At 33.4% G+C, this 16,429-nt stretch overlaps 1 protein-coding gene across 2 annotated transcripts; it reads right to left on the reverse strand.

Moving 5' to 3' along the window:
* Positions 1-6,727: 6,727 nt before the first annotated feature.
* Positions 6,728-16,070, reverse strand: LOC145094032 (axial regulator YABBY 1-like). 2 transcript variants are annotated; one of them, XM_079032287.1, is made up of 7 exons: positions 15,736-16,064; positions 15,428-15,595; positions 14,814-14,925; positions 13,795-13,843; positions 13,237-13,312; positions 12,891-12,968; positions 6,728-7,073 (listed from the first exon to the last, which is right to left on the reverse strand). In XM_079032287.1, exons 1-7 carry the CDS (start codon positions 15,844-15,846, stop codon positions 7,005-7,007), a joined length of 663 nt encoding a protein of 220 aa, XP_078888413.1. In that variant the 5' UTR covers positions 15,847-16,064; the 3' UTR covers positions 6,728-7,004. The 2 variants fall into 2 exon arrangements, with proteins under 2 accessions (XP_078888413.1, XP_078888414.1); XM_079032288.1 differs by lacking the exon at positions 6,728-7,073 and adding an exon at positions 10,482-10,641 and having other exon boundaries at positions 15,736-16,070.
* Between the last annotated feature and the right edge of the window lie 359 nt (positions 16,071-16,429).

The raw sequence follows: 16,429 nt of genomic DNA on the forward strand, positions 1-16,429 counted from the left end.
TGAAATTGCTATTTTATTATGGTGATAAATCTTATTTGTTTTTTTTAAAGTGAGATTTTCTTTCATGTAATTTATTTGCTTTTTGGTGGTAATTGTTAAGGTTTCACATTAATGCTTTATAAGTTTTTGCTTTGAAAATACGGCATCTTATCAAAAGTTACAAGGATAAGAACAATCTATGAATATGATTCTGTTGCATGATATGTTTTGCTTAAAAAAATCTCAGTTGTTGGAAAAAGGGTTTTGAGGCTCATATAATTCGTGTACAACCTTTCATAAAATTCGGTTTTGTTTTAAAAAACGGGTTATATTAGTGTATCCTAAAAGACCTAGTTGTATCAATAAAAACCGAGTTATTTACTTATAAAATAAGTCCCGATTCACTATTATAAACTGGGTCATATGACTTGTCCCTTCATTAAACCCGGTTTTTGCACAATAAAACCCGGTTTTCTCAAAAACCGGGTCTTATATAGCGAGTCCTATGTGTGTTTGTGTAGTAGTGAACATATGTGTCTCGGCTAGACAATCATAATCGTTGTTTCAGTGATGTTTTATGTCTGAAATGATATACAAAGGTTAACCTTACACATATATATATATGTCTTAATGGTGGATATTGTCATTCTTAAAAAAATTCATTTAGGTTGTAGGATAAACATATTTAAAAAAACAAGTGTGTATTTGTATAAAAAAAAATTTGGCAATGTTTTTCTTTAATTATTGTGTTTAAACTCTCGCAAAACAATCCTTTTTGTACCGAAATAATAGAAAATTACCCATTGAATAACTACCAGGGTGACTAGTGGATGAACATCTTAAAAAACACTTATGTGTCTCGAAAGAGTTTATAGCCAATGTTATAGACAAAATGCTTGGTTACAACATTATTTCATTACCCATTAGCAACATTTTTATGATAGAAACATATTTTCCTAGTTTCTACCACTAAACTTCAATGTGGTCGTATGATACCTGAATTAACGAGATCTTCGGTCACACTTGCAACGGAAAATAAATGTATGGAGAATAGCGTATTATCACAATTTTTTTTGTGACATATGTCTATTTTTGTACTAGCGTAATGTAACGACCGAAAAACACAAGCAATTTTAAATTTTTCAAAAACATCTCAATTCCAATAATTCTTTACAAAAAGGTTTTCAATACAAAATATTTATCGTATTCCCAGAATCATAACACCACAAAATTATGAGGAGCGGTATGATCACGCCTTCGCCTTGCCACGATCTCCTGAAGAACCTGAAAAACATGAAACCACAACTGTAAGCCCGAAAGCTTAGTGAGATACCCCCAAAATACCAACCACAAATACCATACACTCATAACATGCCATAACATATCCGATCATAGAACAGTCATGCTCCCGGGTCTACTGTGTGACTGGTCCGCCGCACCGGCCAACAGTCCACCTGGTCCACCCTCTGAGTCTATCCGCATACATCGAGTCTACAATGTGATTGGTCCGCCCGTTCCTGGGCCTTCAATCCACCTGGTCCACTCTCTGAGTCTACAGTATGACTGGTCCGCCCGCATCGGGCCCTCAGTCTGTCTGGTCCACTCTTCGAGCCTTCGGCACGTCTGGTCCGCCCCTACCGGGACCTACAGCCTATCCGGACCGCTCGCTGGGCCTACGGGACAACCGGTCCGCCCTGGGTATCTTGGCCTACTGCACACAGCAGGACCCGCCTCAACCCAACTCCAGTCTAAACATCCATGTGCACATATACATACAATCATCTAACAATTCACAGATAACAAGCAGATCAACAGATCACATAACATAACATTACTCTAACCAAGATACCGGCCTAACCGGTCACTAGCATAACATCACCCTACGAATCAGTCAACATACTAATTGCACACATACGCCTTTCCAGGCCATGACCTTCCGGTCCACATAGTAATGCCTTCCGGCCCACAGCATGTATTGCCTTCCGGCCCACAACATATAACACCTTCCGGCCCATAACATAATGCCTTCCGGCCCATATCATAACACTGACAACTACCCGGATTTCCATCCGATAAAAGGTTGGCCTTGGTGCCATAAACCCTATCGATATAGTGAGGATAACTCACCTCGAAACTGCCGACTGAACAGATAGCTCAAGCTGCTCCGATCACTGATACGATCTCCACCTCTGGACAGCCACCAATGCACTGAACTCAAACAATAATCAACAATTACCAAAATACCCCTGGAACCACTGGTCAACCCTTGGTCAAAGACAAGGTCAAAGTCAACCCCTGACTGACCCTACTCGCCGAGTCACCCCGATGACTCGCCGAGTTCCCCTTCTCAGAACTTCACTCCATCCGCGACCTAACTCGCCGAGTCACCCCGAGACTCGTCGAGTCCAACAACTCAAAGCCCACTCGCACACAACTCACCGAGTCATCCCTTGACTCACCGATTCTCGACTCAACCAGAGAATATCGGAACTCTTCGACAAGACTCGCCGAGTCCAAGAACAGACTCGCCGAGTCCAAGGCTATCATCAACCTACTCGCCGAGTTGTTCATACAACTCGCCGAGTCCAAGGCCATCTTCATCTGACTCGCCGAGTTGTTCTTCCAACTCGTCGAGTCCCAGCTCATCTTCAAACAACTCGTCGAGTTCACCCATGTGACTCGCCGAGTACCACCGATCTGAATCCATACAGAAGCATTCCAGACCATGCACTTGATCCAAAACATAAATCTAGCCTCCTACAACTCATCCATCACGTAAAGTGGCAAACTTTACGTGAATCCATAGAGATCTAGGCCATATTCACTCATAACTAGGGTTTGGGACTTGCAAGCTTCACTAAACAATCCAACACAGGGACTTTCATGCTCTCTGATTCTCCTCTACTCCAGATCTGAGGTAGCAACCTCAGATCTACCCTCTAGACTTCCAATTACATCCAAAGGCAAGATCCCACAAACCCCAAAATGAAGAAACAACATACAATCAGACCAAGAACGAGATATTACCTCCAATGGACGCCCCCAACTGCAATGAAGTTGATTCCAAGCAAAGCCCCTTGCCCCAAGCCTTCAATTCCCACCAAATTCCTTCAATAAACTTCTCCAATGCTCCAATCCACTCAACAATGGAGCTCCTCTGCGATTTAGGGTTTCTGAAACTCAAGAGGGAAGTAAAGAGGCTGGGGAAGGAACATAATGTTCCTTATATAGGGCTCAGCCCCGAGAATTAGGGTTTTCTCCACCCAGCACCTACTTGCCGAGTCCATCTCATCGACTCGCCGAGTCGGCTACTTAACACGCGACCAAATTCGCGACTGTACTCGCCGAGTCCATCCATGGACTCGCCGAGTCACTCTTCCTCAAATAACACTTTTAGCCATTCCACTCTACTCTTGCTATTTTGGGATGTTACACGTAAGTGAATGTCGACCTCCTTAAGGCGAGCACCATTACCAGGGCTGACCCAAGCCCAGGGCGAGCCGGGCCATAGCCCAGGGCATCAAAAAATTATGGGGCATCAGTTTTTTGTACGTTGTTATAGCTATGTTTAACTTGGGCCCAATATTTGCTACACAAGTTGACAACAAAGTCTTGCACACTGAAAAGCAGACGGTATACCTAAAATTAAAAGCGGGAATTCAAAAAATTATCGAAGTTGAAGAGATGGGGAGAAGACAAGGGGAAGGGAAAAGAAGACGGGGAGATGGGTAAAAAATCCTCATGGATTTTACAATCACTAATTATTGGATTATAGGTTTTGTCAACAATCTTATGATCGAAATTGCAGTAGGGATTTCGTTGTCCGTTGTTCATGGGATTTTTATAGACCCCCAGGTATTACAAACTGAATTTCTCCAATTCATATTAAGACATATCTCAACTCCCTCCCCTTATTTTTCTATCTAATCCTGACAGATATTCGTGATAGATTTCAATTATTGGATTTTGATTTTTGATTGTTAGTAGTTCATAATTATTTTTCTTCTACTTTCTTTTACTGGTTTTATTTGTGGAGTGTGATTCAGATTGTTACTTGTGTTATATATATGATTGTACTATGTCTTCTTTATCAATGAATTCAAACCCTCGAATGAATCTATGAACTTTTAGAACTTGAAAATATATCCTTCTTACTCTTCACTTAAAATCCAAGACTGAATTTAACTCATAAATGTCTCAAATGTGGTTCAATACCTCCATAGTCATTTTGTAAAGAACAATCAACCAATTTTAACTTTATAATAAGTTAGTAACTTGAAAAGCATAATAGGAATGAAAGTTTACTGTTGGTTTATGTATGGTGGTGTGTTTATGCTAATTGATGCTTTATAATGGTAAAACCAAGACCTCTAGATTATGTTACAGGGAAATTTATTTGATCTATTGATTAATGTATAGAACTCAATCTTGATTGGTATCTTGCTCCTCATTCTAACTAATTTTACGAATGTTTCTTAAGCAGCCAAAGTTTGAGAATGTATATGGCCAAGAATAATTGTTCTGATACAAATAAAAGTCCTACATAGCTCTTAACCTTTACTAAAATAGCCACCTTTCAGCAACAAATTGGCTCTTGTCTCTAACAAAGTAGCTTCCAAAAGTGTCATATATTACCATGATCAAAACACCTACCTCTCAACAACAACTCGGCTAAGCATTTTTTAGGTTGAATTTGTTTTGGCTAACAATGTAGTTGCTTCAAAGAATGCACGAAAACATCATTTTAAGCGATTTTTGCAATTATGTGTTTTTAAAGATACAAATTTTGGTTAATTAAAAAATCCAATGCGCTTTTGTTTTAAAAAATTTTGTTGTATGTGTCTTATGTATCGCACGGTAAAAACAAATGGGCATTAATATTAGTCTTGCCTCGGGCATCGCATAGCAATGGACCGGCCCTGACCATTACTTATGAGAGCATAAAAATATCTTTAGAGATAATTTTATTAGTAGAATCAAATCATTCGAGCTAAATATTATAGTAACTTCACACACACACACACACACACACACACACATATATATATATATATACATATATATATATACATATATATATATATATATATATATATATATATATATATATATATATATATATATATATATATATATATATAGGTTCATGTTCATTTGAGAACATTCTAATTTTATGAGACCGTGAGACCAAATCTAAAAATAATTTTAAAATGCAAAATAAATGGAAAAATCCAAAAATTCTTTTTTTAAATATTATTTTCGGAACTTGAATTAATTAAAAATAAATAAATAAATAAATAAAATAAAAAAATCCCGTTTTTTTTTTGAAAAATACGTGAAATATTCTAAATAGAATATTACACTGACATATTCTAAAAAATAACTTTAAAATGGAAAATAAATAGAAAAATCTAAAAATTCTTTTTTTAAATATTATTTTCGGAACTGGAATTAACTAAAAAAAAAAAAAAAAAAATAATAAAGAAAATATCCCATTTTTTTTAAAAATACGTGAAATATTCTAAATACAATATTACACTGTACATATTCTAAAAATAATTTTAAAATGCAAAATAAATAGAAAAAAATCAAAAAATTCTTTTTTTAAATATTATTTTCGGAACTTGAATTAACTAAAAAAAATAAAAAAAAAATAAAAAAAATAAAAAAATGCGTCTCACGGTCTCACAAAATTAGGCCGTCTCACATGAACCTAACCATATATATATATATATATATATATATATATATATATATATATATATATATATATATATATATATACAAGTATTACACAATATAGTGAGGAGCTTGGGTTACAATATATTTAAATATTCAGTTTTACGAGTATTTCACAATTTAAACTAGTTAATGACGGAACCTTAACTAGCTCTAATCCTCCTTTACTTTGAAGCAAAAAACGTAATCTCATTTGCTAGATCTTTGTTGTTCCTTGTCTTCTTGTTGAATATACAGTCATTTATACAACACCAAATAACCCAAACAAACGTAATAAGAACAACAATTATACATGCTTGAACTCATGAGCAATAGCCATGTTAGCATCAGCTTCAATGAGTTGTTGCATGAAATCAATAGTCCTTACGATGTTGATCCACCACCGGTTGAGAAACGCTTTGTACAATACTCAATAAAGATATGTTCCTCTGTTTTGGGCTTGCTAATACAAAAAGGGCATAAGGTGCATACAATATTAAGACCGATGCGCTCAAGATTTATGCATGTATGGAGTCTACCAAGTCTAGTTCTTCAGCACGAGCAACTCTGTTCCAAATAGTGTGAATCGGGTTTTGATCTAACAAAGATTTGTTAACTATGCTCATAAGATAAGTCAAGTAACTGAATATATTCCATCATTGTCTCCAACTCACGACCAATTACTAGTTTGATAGATGAAGACATTGTTTAGGTCCACATTGTGGTCTAATATATTTAGATGAAGATAACTAACGTTGCCCCACGTCCCTTCTTTGTTAGCAAGATATATGTCTCGACAATGCCTCCATCGGAACCATGAATCGATAGAATAGTTTTCTTCCAAATAGATCCTTGATCACATCTAAACCTCTCGAACCATTAGTAACTGAAAATTGTTTCACACTCAGATGAGGGCTTTCTTAGTCACTTATTTGTTCGGTGTGAATAGACTAACAAGGCTAGGAGTTATTTTCTACTTAATACTTTTCTAGTCATCAAAAGTCATGGATTTTGTAATAAGATACTAATCTAAAAGCCAACAAAGAAACAATTATATTACAAACCGAATGTAATGATACACCATGTCAAAGGGTTTTAAGAATGATTTAACACCTTAAACCATTCTTTGATATCCGAAACCAAATGTAATAGTCATCAAAAGGAATCAACTCAAACACACACATTATAAACGAGAACCCTAATTGATGGATTGGTCTTGTAAAGAAAATAACAATGCAAGAAAGAGTAGTGCATACGCGGGGAACTAGAAAATCTAGTTAGCTATTATACATTAGCCCTCGCTTTCCCTAGTATGGAGAAACTCCCACATTGCCCGAACTAAGAAAACCATCTTTCAATCGAAGATCATCTCCTTCCTACACTCACAAATCAAAAAATATATATAATTTTTTTTCAAAATTCTAGGAAAAATAACAATGCATCAGACATGGAATGTATTATTAATGCAACATGAATCTTTGTTAGTGGCAAAGTTAGATAACCTAGGCCAAAGAACGTTAAAACAATATTTCATCAATGCGTTGCAAAAAGGAAAAAAAATATATTAAATAAATAAATAAAAATAAAAATAAGTTAAAAGTATTATAAGAGGATATAGAATAAACACAATTAATATACTGCCATTTGTTCATACACTTCTCTATTTTGATCATCATCTAATGCATGTTTTCTAATAAGTATCATCATCATTGTTCGTTTGATTGCAAAATCTAAATACTTTGGTAAACCATACTAAATTTTGTTCTTTGAAACGACAAATAGAAATGACACATTAAATTTGATAAGAAAATCGAATAAAACAACCAGTGTCTCCATTCAGTAACAATTACTTTTCGAATTTGGCTTTCGAATTTCAACAAATATTACCAATATACAAACTATTTTCTATTAATTTACGGTCGATATTTTGGAACATAATTTAAAAATAAATAAATAAAAACATTGTTGAATTAACATAATTTAACATAAAACACATTGATAAATCATGCATACTAGAATTGAAATAATAAACGAGCTTGTAAGTATATGATGCCAATTGCCTTAGATTATATTATATAAAGCTGACAATTACCAACATATGTTTGTCATTCAGTCATAAAATGCAATGTAATAATATTAGTCTTTTTTTTCAATAATTTCTCACAAATTTTATATCTTAAATTTCCCGATTGGAATTTTCATATTACCCCCTTTAATATAATATTTTATTTTTTCACCTCTATTTTTTTATAATAGGCTAATTTTAAATTTCTTTTAACAATTCTAATTTTATATACAATTTTTACCGAAGTTTAAATTTTCATTACAAATTTTGTTTAAAATATTCTTACGAACTTTGTTTTTATGGTTCTAAAAACTTAGTTTTTTTAATATTACTTTATTTTTCAAATTTTTAATCTTGTTTTCCATCTTCTATCTTTTGTTCCTTATTTTCCATAACAAAAATCATTTTTGTTTGCTACTTTGAGCATTATATCTTCTACAACATATACTTGTTTATTTTGATCGATTATTTAACAAATGGTCAAGTATATGCCAATAATGGCCACTTCAAAATTTGAAGGTGATTGTACTCAAAGAAACATAAAAGAAGGTAGTGATACTATACACTAGGGTATATTAAAACATATGAATTATTCAGTATGGGCTATTAAAATACGAGGGAGTTTGCAATCACAACCAATGTAGGATGCAATTTGAAATGAAAGACTGTAGGAACAGAAAATTTAGATGGCTTGTATGGGTATTTACCAAGAGATTCTACTTCTAATGTTGGCCGAGAAGGATACAACTAAAGATGCATGTAAAACGTTTAAGATGATTCATATGAGACCCGGTCGGGTAAATGAGACTAGAATTAAACTTTGAGAAGCGGCATTGAGGTGATTCGAATGACAATGAAGCGATAAATGATTTTCCACGAGACTGAATTCCATTGTCATTGGTGTTGGATCTCAAAAATCATGGAAATTACGGTCCTGAATTACTTTTTTTCATTCGTTCCGTTATGATTATAAAAATCATGAAATTTATCTAGCAATTTGGAGGCTTGGAAATATGATTGCAGATGAGGTTGTGGGTCCTCTTAGGACCCATGGTGAAATGCTTTGATGTTTCAAAGAAAAAAAAGTAGGACCATCCCTATTTACAGATGCTGAGTGGGTCTCTTGATCGAAGGAACGACGGGGGAAGCTCTTCAAACACATCATGGGGTAGAGATGGACATATAAGTAGAAGTTGGGGACGAGTCCAAGGTTGTAAGCATGGCTGAGGAGGTGAATGTAGATCAATTAAAAATTCGAATGATTTGCAACCTTCCTCGAAAGAATAAAAGTAAAATAAAACATTTTTATTTTAAAAAATTTGGTCATTATGTGTTGGAGTTATTGAATAAGAACCAATGTAAGGAGGCAAAAATCACTCAAGCCAATGATGAAGTACTTGTTTTGATGATGGAATCTCACCATGATTTGAGATAGTGTTCTTGCACCGGGAGATAATCGATTTGAATATAAGGTATGATATCTACACAACAATGCTAGTAACGATATGAATAGAGAGGACTCAAAGTTCCATTGGTTACATGCAAATATTATAGGTCATGTGGGATTTGACAATGGTTCAATCGTCACTATTTAGGGAAAAGGGCATTTTTTATTGTAAAACTATTACCAACAACTCGTTAATGAGGTATACTATATTTCAAGTATTAAAATAAAATAATATTACTCGTCTTGGACAAATGATGGAGAAGGGAGGTTGGCCATAATGTATGTTTCGGATTTGACATATTATTAGATAAACAAAAACATTACTTTTGAGAGTTAAAAGGTCAATAACTGGTTGAATAAAACCCGTCTGAGGCGTAGTGGGTCGAGAAATCTGTTACCAACAAAAGACAAACGGCTTAGATATAAGATTCTAGACATAGCCATATTAACATTCCTTCCTTAAAGAAGTTGTCAAAAGGATTATGGCAACCAATGTCTCAATGACTAAACACCTAAACCAAGTGTGTGAAGGGTGTGTTCTTCGCTTCTCGCCAAACAATCTTAAATTCTTTGTCGAAATGAAATGTTTTTTTAGATGAAAAAAACTCTAAGTTTTTCATGCAAGACTTATATGGTAAGATTACACCAAGCTTTGTTGGAGGAAGCATGTAATTTCTCCTTTTGGGTATATGATTTTAGTCGGTGGATGTGGTTTTATATCTTATATGAGAAGTTTGAAGCCTTGGGTTCTATTAAACTATTGGAGTTAACAATTTGAAAAAGTCCAGGTTATATTTTAAAGAAACATCTAAAGAATAGGAGGGGGGGTTTCAACTTAAAAATAATTCTCAGTGGTTTTTGAAGAAAATTGTGTTAAACATAATCATATAGAAACATATTCACCACAACAAAATGGAGTTGTTGATAGGTGAAATCGAACTGTTATAGACATATCAACGAGTCTTCTTAAAGGAAGAGATGTATTGTGGAGTTCTTGAGAGAATCCACTAGACATATATTTTTTATATTGTACTTTTTTCTTTATTATTGTATGTAGTCAACTGAAGAAGCTTAATGCTTCAATCATAAGGATTAGGCATGAGCGTGAGACGGAACTTGTACCAACCCGTACTGTTCCCGATGTGGTCAAAACCAAAGATAAATTTTATTTGATCTTTAAGAACAAAAGTTATAAGTTAGTTACAATATTGATTTTGATGAAAAAGAAGGTTGGAATTCATACAAAAACTTGGAAGAAGAGATGAAGACTCATTAAAACCTTACTGAATCACTATCCAAATATATCCCAAAAAACACAAAAAAACAACTCTCGGGATCAACCCAGAACAACCAGACAACCCAACAAACGACGTGGTCAAAACCAAACAACCCTATGCAGATTTTGTCCAACACCGGTTTCATTACCATCAACCTACAAGGAAAGCCCCATGTACTATGTTGGGGTTAAGGAGTTCGATAGATGATCAATATCTATACAAAAACCAAAAGCATGATACTTGAGCCAGAGAGTTAATGATGATTGCATTAGATTAACTGTTGAATAGTAAAAAAAGCATAAACCTCTAAAGCGTGGAAGGAGGCCGTGCAAACAAATTTAGATTCAATCACAAAAAACACAAAAGGTTCAAACTTATAGATTTTCCAACCGTTAATTGAGCAATCAACTTAAACTGAGTCTTTAAAGTAAAGAAACATAAATAATGAATAATGGTAAAGCATAAAGTTTAAATCTTTGCAAAAGGATTTGTATAAACGCAAGGAATCATATGTGATGATGTTTTTGAGCGAGTAACACTACCTAACACTAACACTGTGACATTCATACTTATTTTCACGACTCAATGTAGGTCGTCCACCATATTAATGTCAAGTCGACTTTTAGAATATGGAGATCTAGCAGGAGGTCTACGTTACCCAACCATAAGGATATGTTTATAAAGTACATCGTCATAAGGTATTACAACTCTTTGTACGACAAGCTCCTTGAGCTAGGAACATTTTCTTGGATAAAATCTTAAAAGGGATCGTTTTTTAGAAAAATTTACAATACTCGACCAATGTACAAAAGGAACCAAAATAGCATGTTGATGGTATCTATGTTGACAACTTAATAACTATCAGGTTGAACACCGAAGACATTGTCAAATTCAAGAAACAAATGATTTTTTTTAAATGATTGACATGGGTTCACTTTCTTACTACCCTAGAACAAAAATGTCGCAAAATAAGTATGAAATTTATTTACGAAAACGACTTAGGCAAAGAAGACTTTTGTGAAATTTGTGGTATTTAACTCACACTCGCTCGGACTTAAGAACATGGTGAAAAAATTAACTTAATTGAATATAGGAGAGAGTGCTGGGTTGTTTAAGGTATTTAAGTCACCTCAGCAAATTCTCCATTTACGATTGGAACTTCAAGTCGTTTCATGGAAAAAGCAATCGGTGTTGCGTTTCCAAGTAGTAAAACAAATCTTATAGTATGTAAGATGAACTATTAACTATGAACTCAATAGATGACATGATTTTTTTTCTACAAGAAAAAACGGTTACATGTAAATTTCAAAAGCAAAAGACAATTTTTAACCAATGTGAAGCCGAGTTTACGGCAAGGTTGCATGTCAATTCATTTGACTTAGGAATCTGGTGAAGGAGTGTACGAGACATCATATCATGCCTATCACTTTGTAAGTCGATAACAAGTGAAAAACTGACTTCATAAAAAATTGCATGTTTAATGATCGAAGCTTAACACATTGACATTCATTTTTATGAGGCAATGTTAGATCGTGTATATATTATTATTGTAGAATATATAAATTCAAAAGATCAATGGGTGTATATTGCAAAGGCTTGTGATGTTTATACATTAGGAAAGTTGAATCATCCTTCTCTTTCTCTTTCCTATACTACTTTTTGGCCGACTTGTGTTTCTCTCTCCAAAATGGATGAGTCGACTATCCTTCCCCTCCCCATTTGTCACTTCATAAAGAATGAGTCATCCATCTCTCCCCTTGCCCTTAATTTCCATACATCTCTCAGGATATGAGGGTATGGATTAAGAGACGGCTTTTCTCTTACATCCACTTTTACGTTAAATAAGGAGATGATTCACTTCCTCGTATTATTTTCTTAAGTAAGGTGGTATATTACCTTTAGTACTTTTTGTATTAAAATATTAGAAATACTTAGGCTATTTAAGTAGAGTAATTACTTTGTATTCACCGGATATTATAACCTTTTCTTTTCAATATTAGAGTAAAATTAAGCTTTGGCTTCATTCTTGTTTCGACTACTTATCATAACAAAAATCAGTTTTAATTACTACTTTGAGCACTAAATTTTGTGCAACTTACACTTGTTTATATTTTGATACTTTATTTCCTACAACATTCACATATAATTTGTTTACGTTTTCCAATAAACCAAAACTCAGTTTACGAAATGTGTATGATAGCTACATATCATAAACTTGAATTTTGACGTTTTCCATAAATCCATGGAAAGTAAGAAACGCAATGTCCCTTCTCGCAAATTAACATAGTTGACATTTCAATCTTGATAAAACACAATTTTCATATGCAAGTTTATTACTATTGATTATATACTTTAACCGAACTTTATTTAGAAAAATAAAATAAAATAGAGTAAACGAGTGTACCTGTTGGCAAGCAGATGGTTTCTTTAGGGGCTGATCATCAGGCATAAGACCAAAGTGGATGTGAGGAAAATGTGCCCACTAAAACAATAAATTACAACAATTAATTGACAAAAATCGCAAACCTAAAAACACATGCTATCAAAATTGATTAAAGTTGTTTACTTTTACACACATTATATATATATATATATATATATATATATATATATATATATATATATATATATATATATATATATATATATATATATATATATATATGTGTGTGTGTGTGTGTTCTAAAACATTAATGCAATCAATAAATAGAAATATAATAATGAGAGACATATATGTTCTTGGATCTTACATTCTTTGCAGCTGCACTGAAGGCTTCCCTGTGGCTTATATCTGGGTTACCTGCTTTGATACGTTGGATCTCTTCCCTGCAATTTTTATTTTTAGTTTTCCAAGAGAATTAGTATGTAATTTTTTTTTTTCTCAATTTGTCAAATAGAAATTTTTTCTGTTGAAATAATCATCAAGGTAGGATTTAAATACCATATATTTTCCATATTCGGGAATGTTACAAAAGCTAAGTTGTTCATATTTCTATTAATTTGAAGGGAAACTTTATTAGAGTGCTAAACTCTATTGATCATGTATAACAATCTAAAAGCAACTCTACTTAATTCGTTCAAGAACGGATGAGTCACAAATATTATTTAATAAAAAGAAGTATGATTATTTTAATTAAAATGGTTTCCGTTTACTAGAAATACGCATACCTAGAAAAACATAAACAAATGTTTTTGAGATTATTCACGTAGATATATACAAAGTCATTGTTGTTTTAAGAATTTTCGACATAAATTACTTTTAAAAACTATTTTATCACTCAAGAAAATTAATCGACATATATACATACTTGATAAATCTGTTGTAAGCAGAAGGAACTCTCTGGCGCTTCTCTGGAGCTGCAAATACATGAAGACAAATATAACGACAAAATAAACAGACGCAATATTAAAATCATTTGGTTTCAGACTGTTTTGTGTTGTCTCTCTCCTATCATAACTTCATCATTATCTCTCTATATATCAAGAAACTGTGACCATCTTAAATTCCGGGGGAGAGATAATTTCTAATTCCATCCACATGTAAACACAAAAGCAAGAAAGTATAGGTCTATAAAAGCTGCAAAACATTTATTTATCATGCATTTAAATTTGAATATGTAACACAATATTTCCAATTTTTTCCCCATGGAATGGGCTCTTTGTCAAAGACGTAAAGAGTTAATTTATGAGGAAAATATTATAAAAACTTAAGATAACAAATTAGACTTTCTATGTAATTACGCTTGTAAATGAAGATTAAGTTCGATCTTTGAAGTATTCTGTAAGAAAAAAAATAATAACTTTCTTGTTCCACTTCTATTTAGGCCAATTGGAGAATTTTTTTTCATCAACAATACAACTTTTTTCTACAAAATTTGAAGACTAGCTTACAAATAAACAAGATACAGGGAGATAATTAAGGTTTATAAAAAAAATATATATTAGGGTTTCATTTGTTGAGTTATAATGTTATGTAATCGTATAGTTTCAGAAAAAAAGTTACCTTTTTGGTGGTAAGAGATGGACATATTGAGAAATAAAGAAAAAAAAGAGTGAAGGCCACGAAATAAAAGCTAAAGAAAGAGAGTTTTCCCACATACCAAATCCAATAAATGCTCAAGACACCATTTAGATGTAAGCTTTTGAAAGTACAATCAATGGACTATTTTAATAACTTTCTTGATTTACTGAGAAACTAACGGATTTCTGCATTTTATGCTTAAAACAAAAGAAAACAAAACAATCTTTAACCTTCTTTTATATCACATCTAGATTCAAAAACCAATGGGTTGATAAACAAGAAAGAAAATGACAAAAGAAATCTTACGCCTATTCACTACAGGAGGCTTCAGTAACTCATCAACTCGAACTGGACCTATAGACTCTGGAATTGACTGATTCATCAATAGGTTCGAAGGGGTCATGTTCCTCATCTCCTCCTGTAAAAAAATTATTCATTTAAACGAAGTAAATATGAGACGCAAAACTTGTGAACTTTTCAAGAAACCCTAATTTCTGTAGTATATATAAATCGAGTCTTTCCCGAAATAACGTTATGAAGCCCTAATGGCAGACACCTTAACAGTATCAGCATCTACACATGCCGTGATATATCAAGACCAACAAATTTTTATGTATCTATATATATAGAGAGAGAAAAAGATAGAGAGAGAGAAAGAAAGACAGAGAGAGAAAGATAGAATTAGGTCATCTGCTACAGGATCAAGAAGGAATTGAAAAACACAATGGGGACTACATGTGTATTCTTTATAAAATATTTTCGCTAGTTGATATCACTGTTTGAGGAGAGTAACGATCAGGTAATTAGGTACACGTTTATTTATTTATTTATATATTTATTTTTTGTAATCTTTGAGGACGTATATAGAGTTTCTCGATCTGTACTATTTATAAGTAGTTAGCAAATTAATTAGGTTGTACCATAATGTTTTGATGAGAGAAGAAGTTATGGCCAAAATGGAGCTGATTCGCAGAGGCAGCAGCAGCAGCAGGAAGAAGATGGGCACGCATGTTAACAGACAAAAGATTGGTGCAGTGCCCACATCGAACAGTAACAGTTGTGAACAAACTGCTGCAAGGAACACTCACCTACAACAACAACAACATAGACACCATAATAATTTGATTAAGTTTTGTAACGAAATTCAAACTGCCTTTAAAGATCATGAAATTTTAAAACAAGAGATGGATGATATATAGAGAATCATGCATATGATGATTATGTATACCGCAAGAACGGTTTCACAAAAGTTGCACTGGACATAGCAGAGTTGCTCGGGGGTTGGTGAGAGGTGGTGGTGGTGGTGGTGGTCCGGTTGGAAGGATGCCGATGATGACATGTTTGTTTACTCTTTCTTCTCTCTCTTTCTCTCTCTCCTTTTGTTTTGATTGTTTCTCAGAGTTTGAGGTGATTGATTGATTGATTGATATGATGGACTGAACAATGTATATGGATAGATTATGTTTGGGGATCTGGCCTTGAATTTGTGTGTGCGACTTCAAGGACAAGTGAGAAGGAAGTTACAATGGAGAATGTAAAAGACAAGAGATATAAAAAGAGAGACCCACTACATCATATATCACTCCTGTTAATCAAACCCCAAGGTTCTCTCTTTCATTACATTTCTTTCTAATGTTACTTTAATTATGGCCCATAAATGTTCACTAACCCCAATTTTTTTAACGCCAAAAAGATTTTAGGTACATTTTTTTTTCAAACTCTTTTATATTTAGGAGAGCTATATTAGATAACATATATATTAGAGCTATAAAACATGTACCAAAAAATTACCAACAAAACTAATGTAATTGCTAGTATATATATGTTTGATAACCAATATATTTAGTTGTTAGTGATGTATTAATTGTATAATCTCGGTACGATAATGGTATAAAATTTCAAATACCATCGGTGTATGGTAC

This window comes from Lactuca serriola, chromosome 3 (genome assembly GCF_051521515.1).
Source record: "Lactuca serriola cultivar US96UC23 chromosome 3, Lser_US96UC23_V15, whole genome shotgun sequence".
Lineage (NCBI taxonomy): Eukaryota > Viridiplantae > Streptophyta > Magnoliopsida > Asterales > Asteraceae > Lactuca > Lactuca serriola.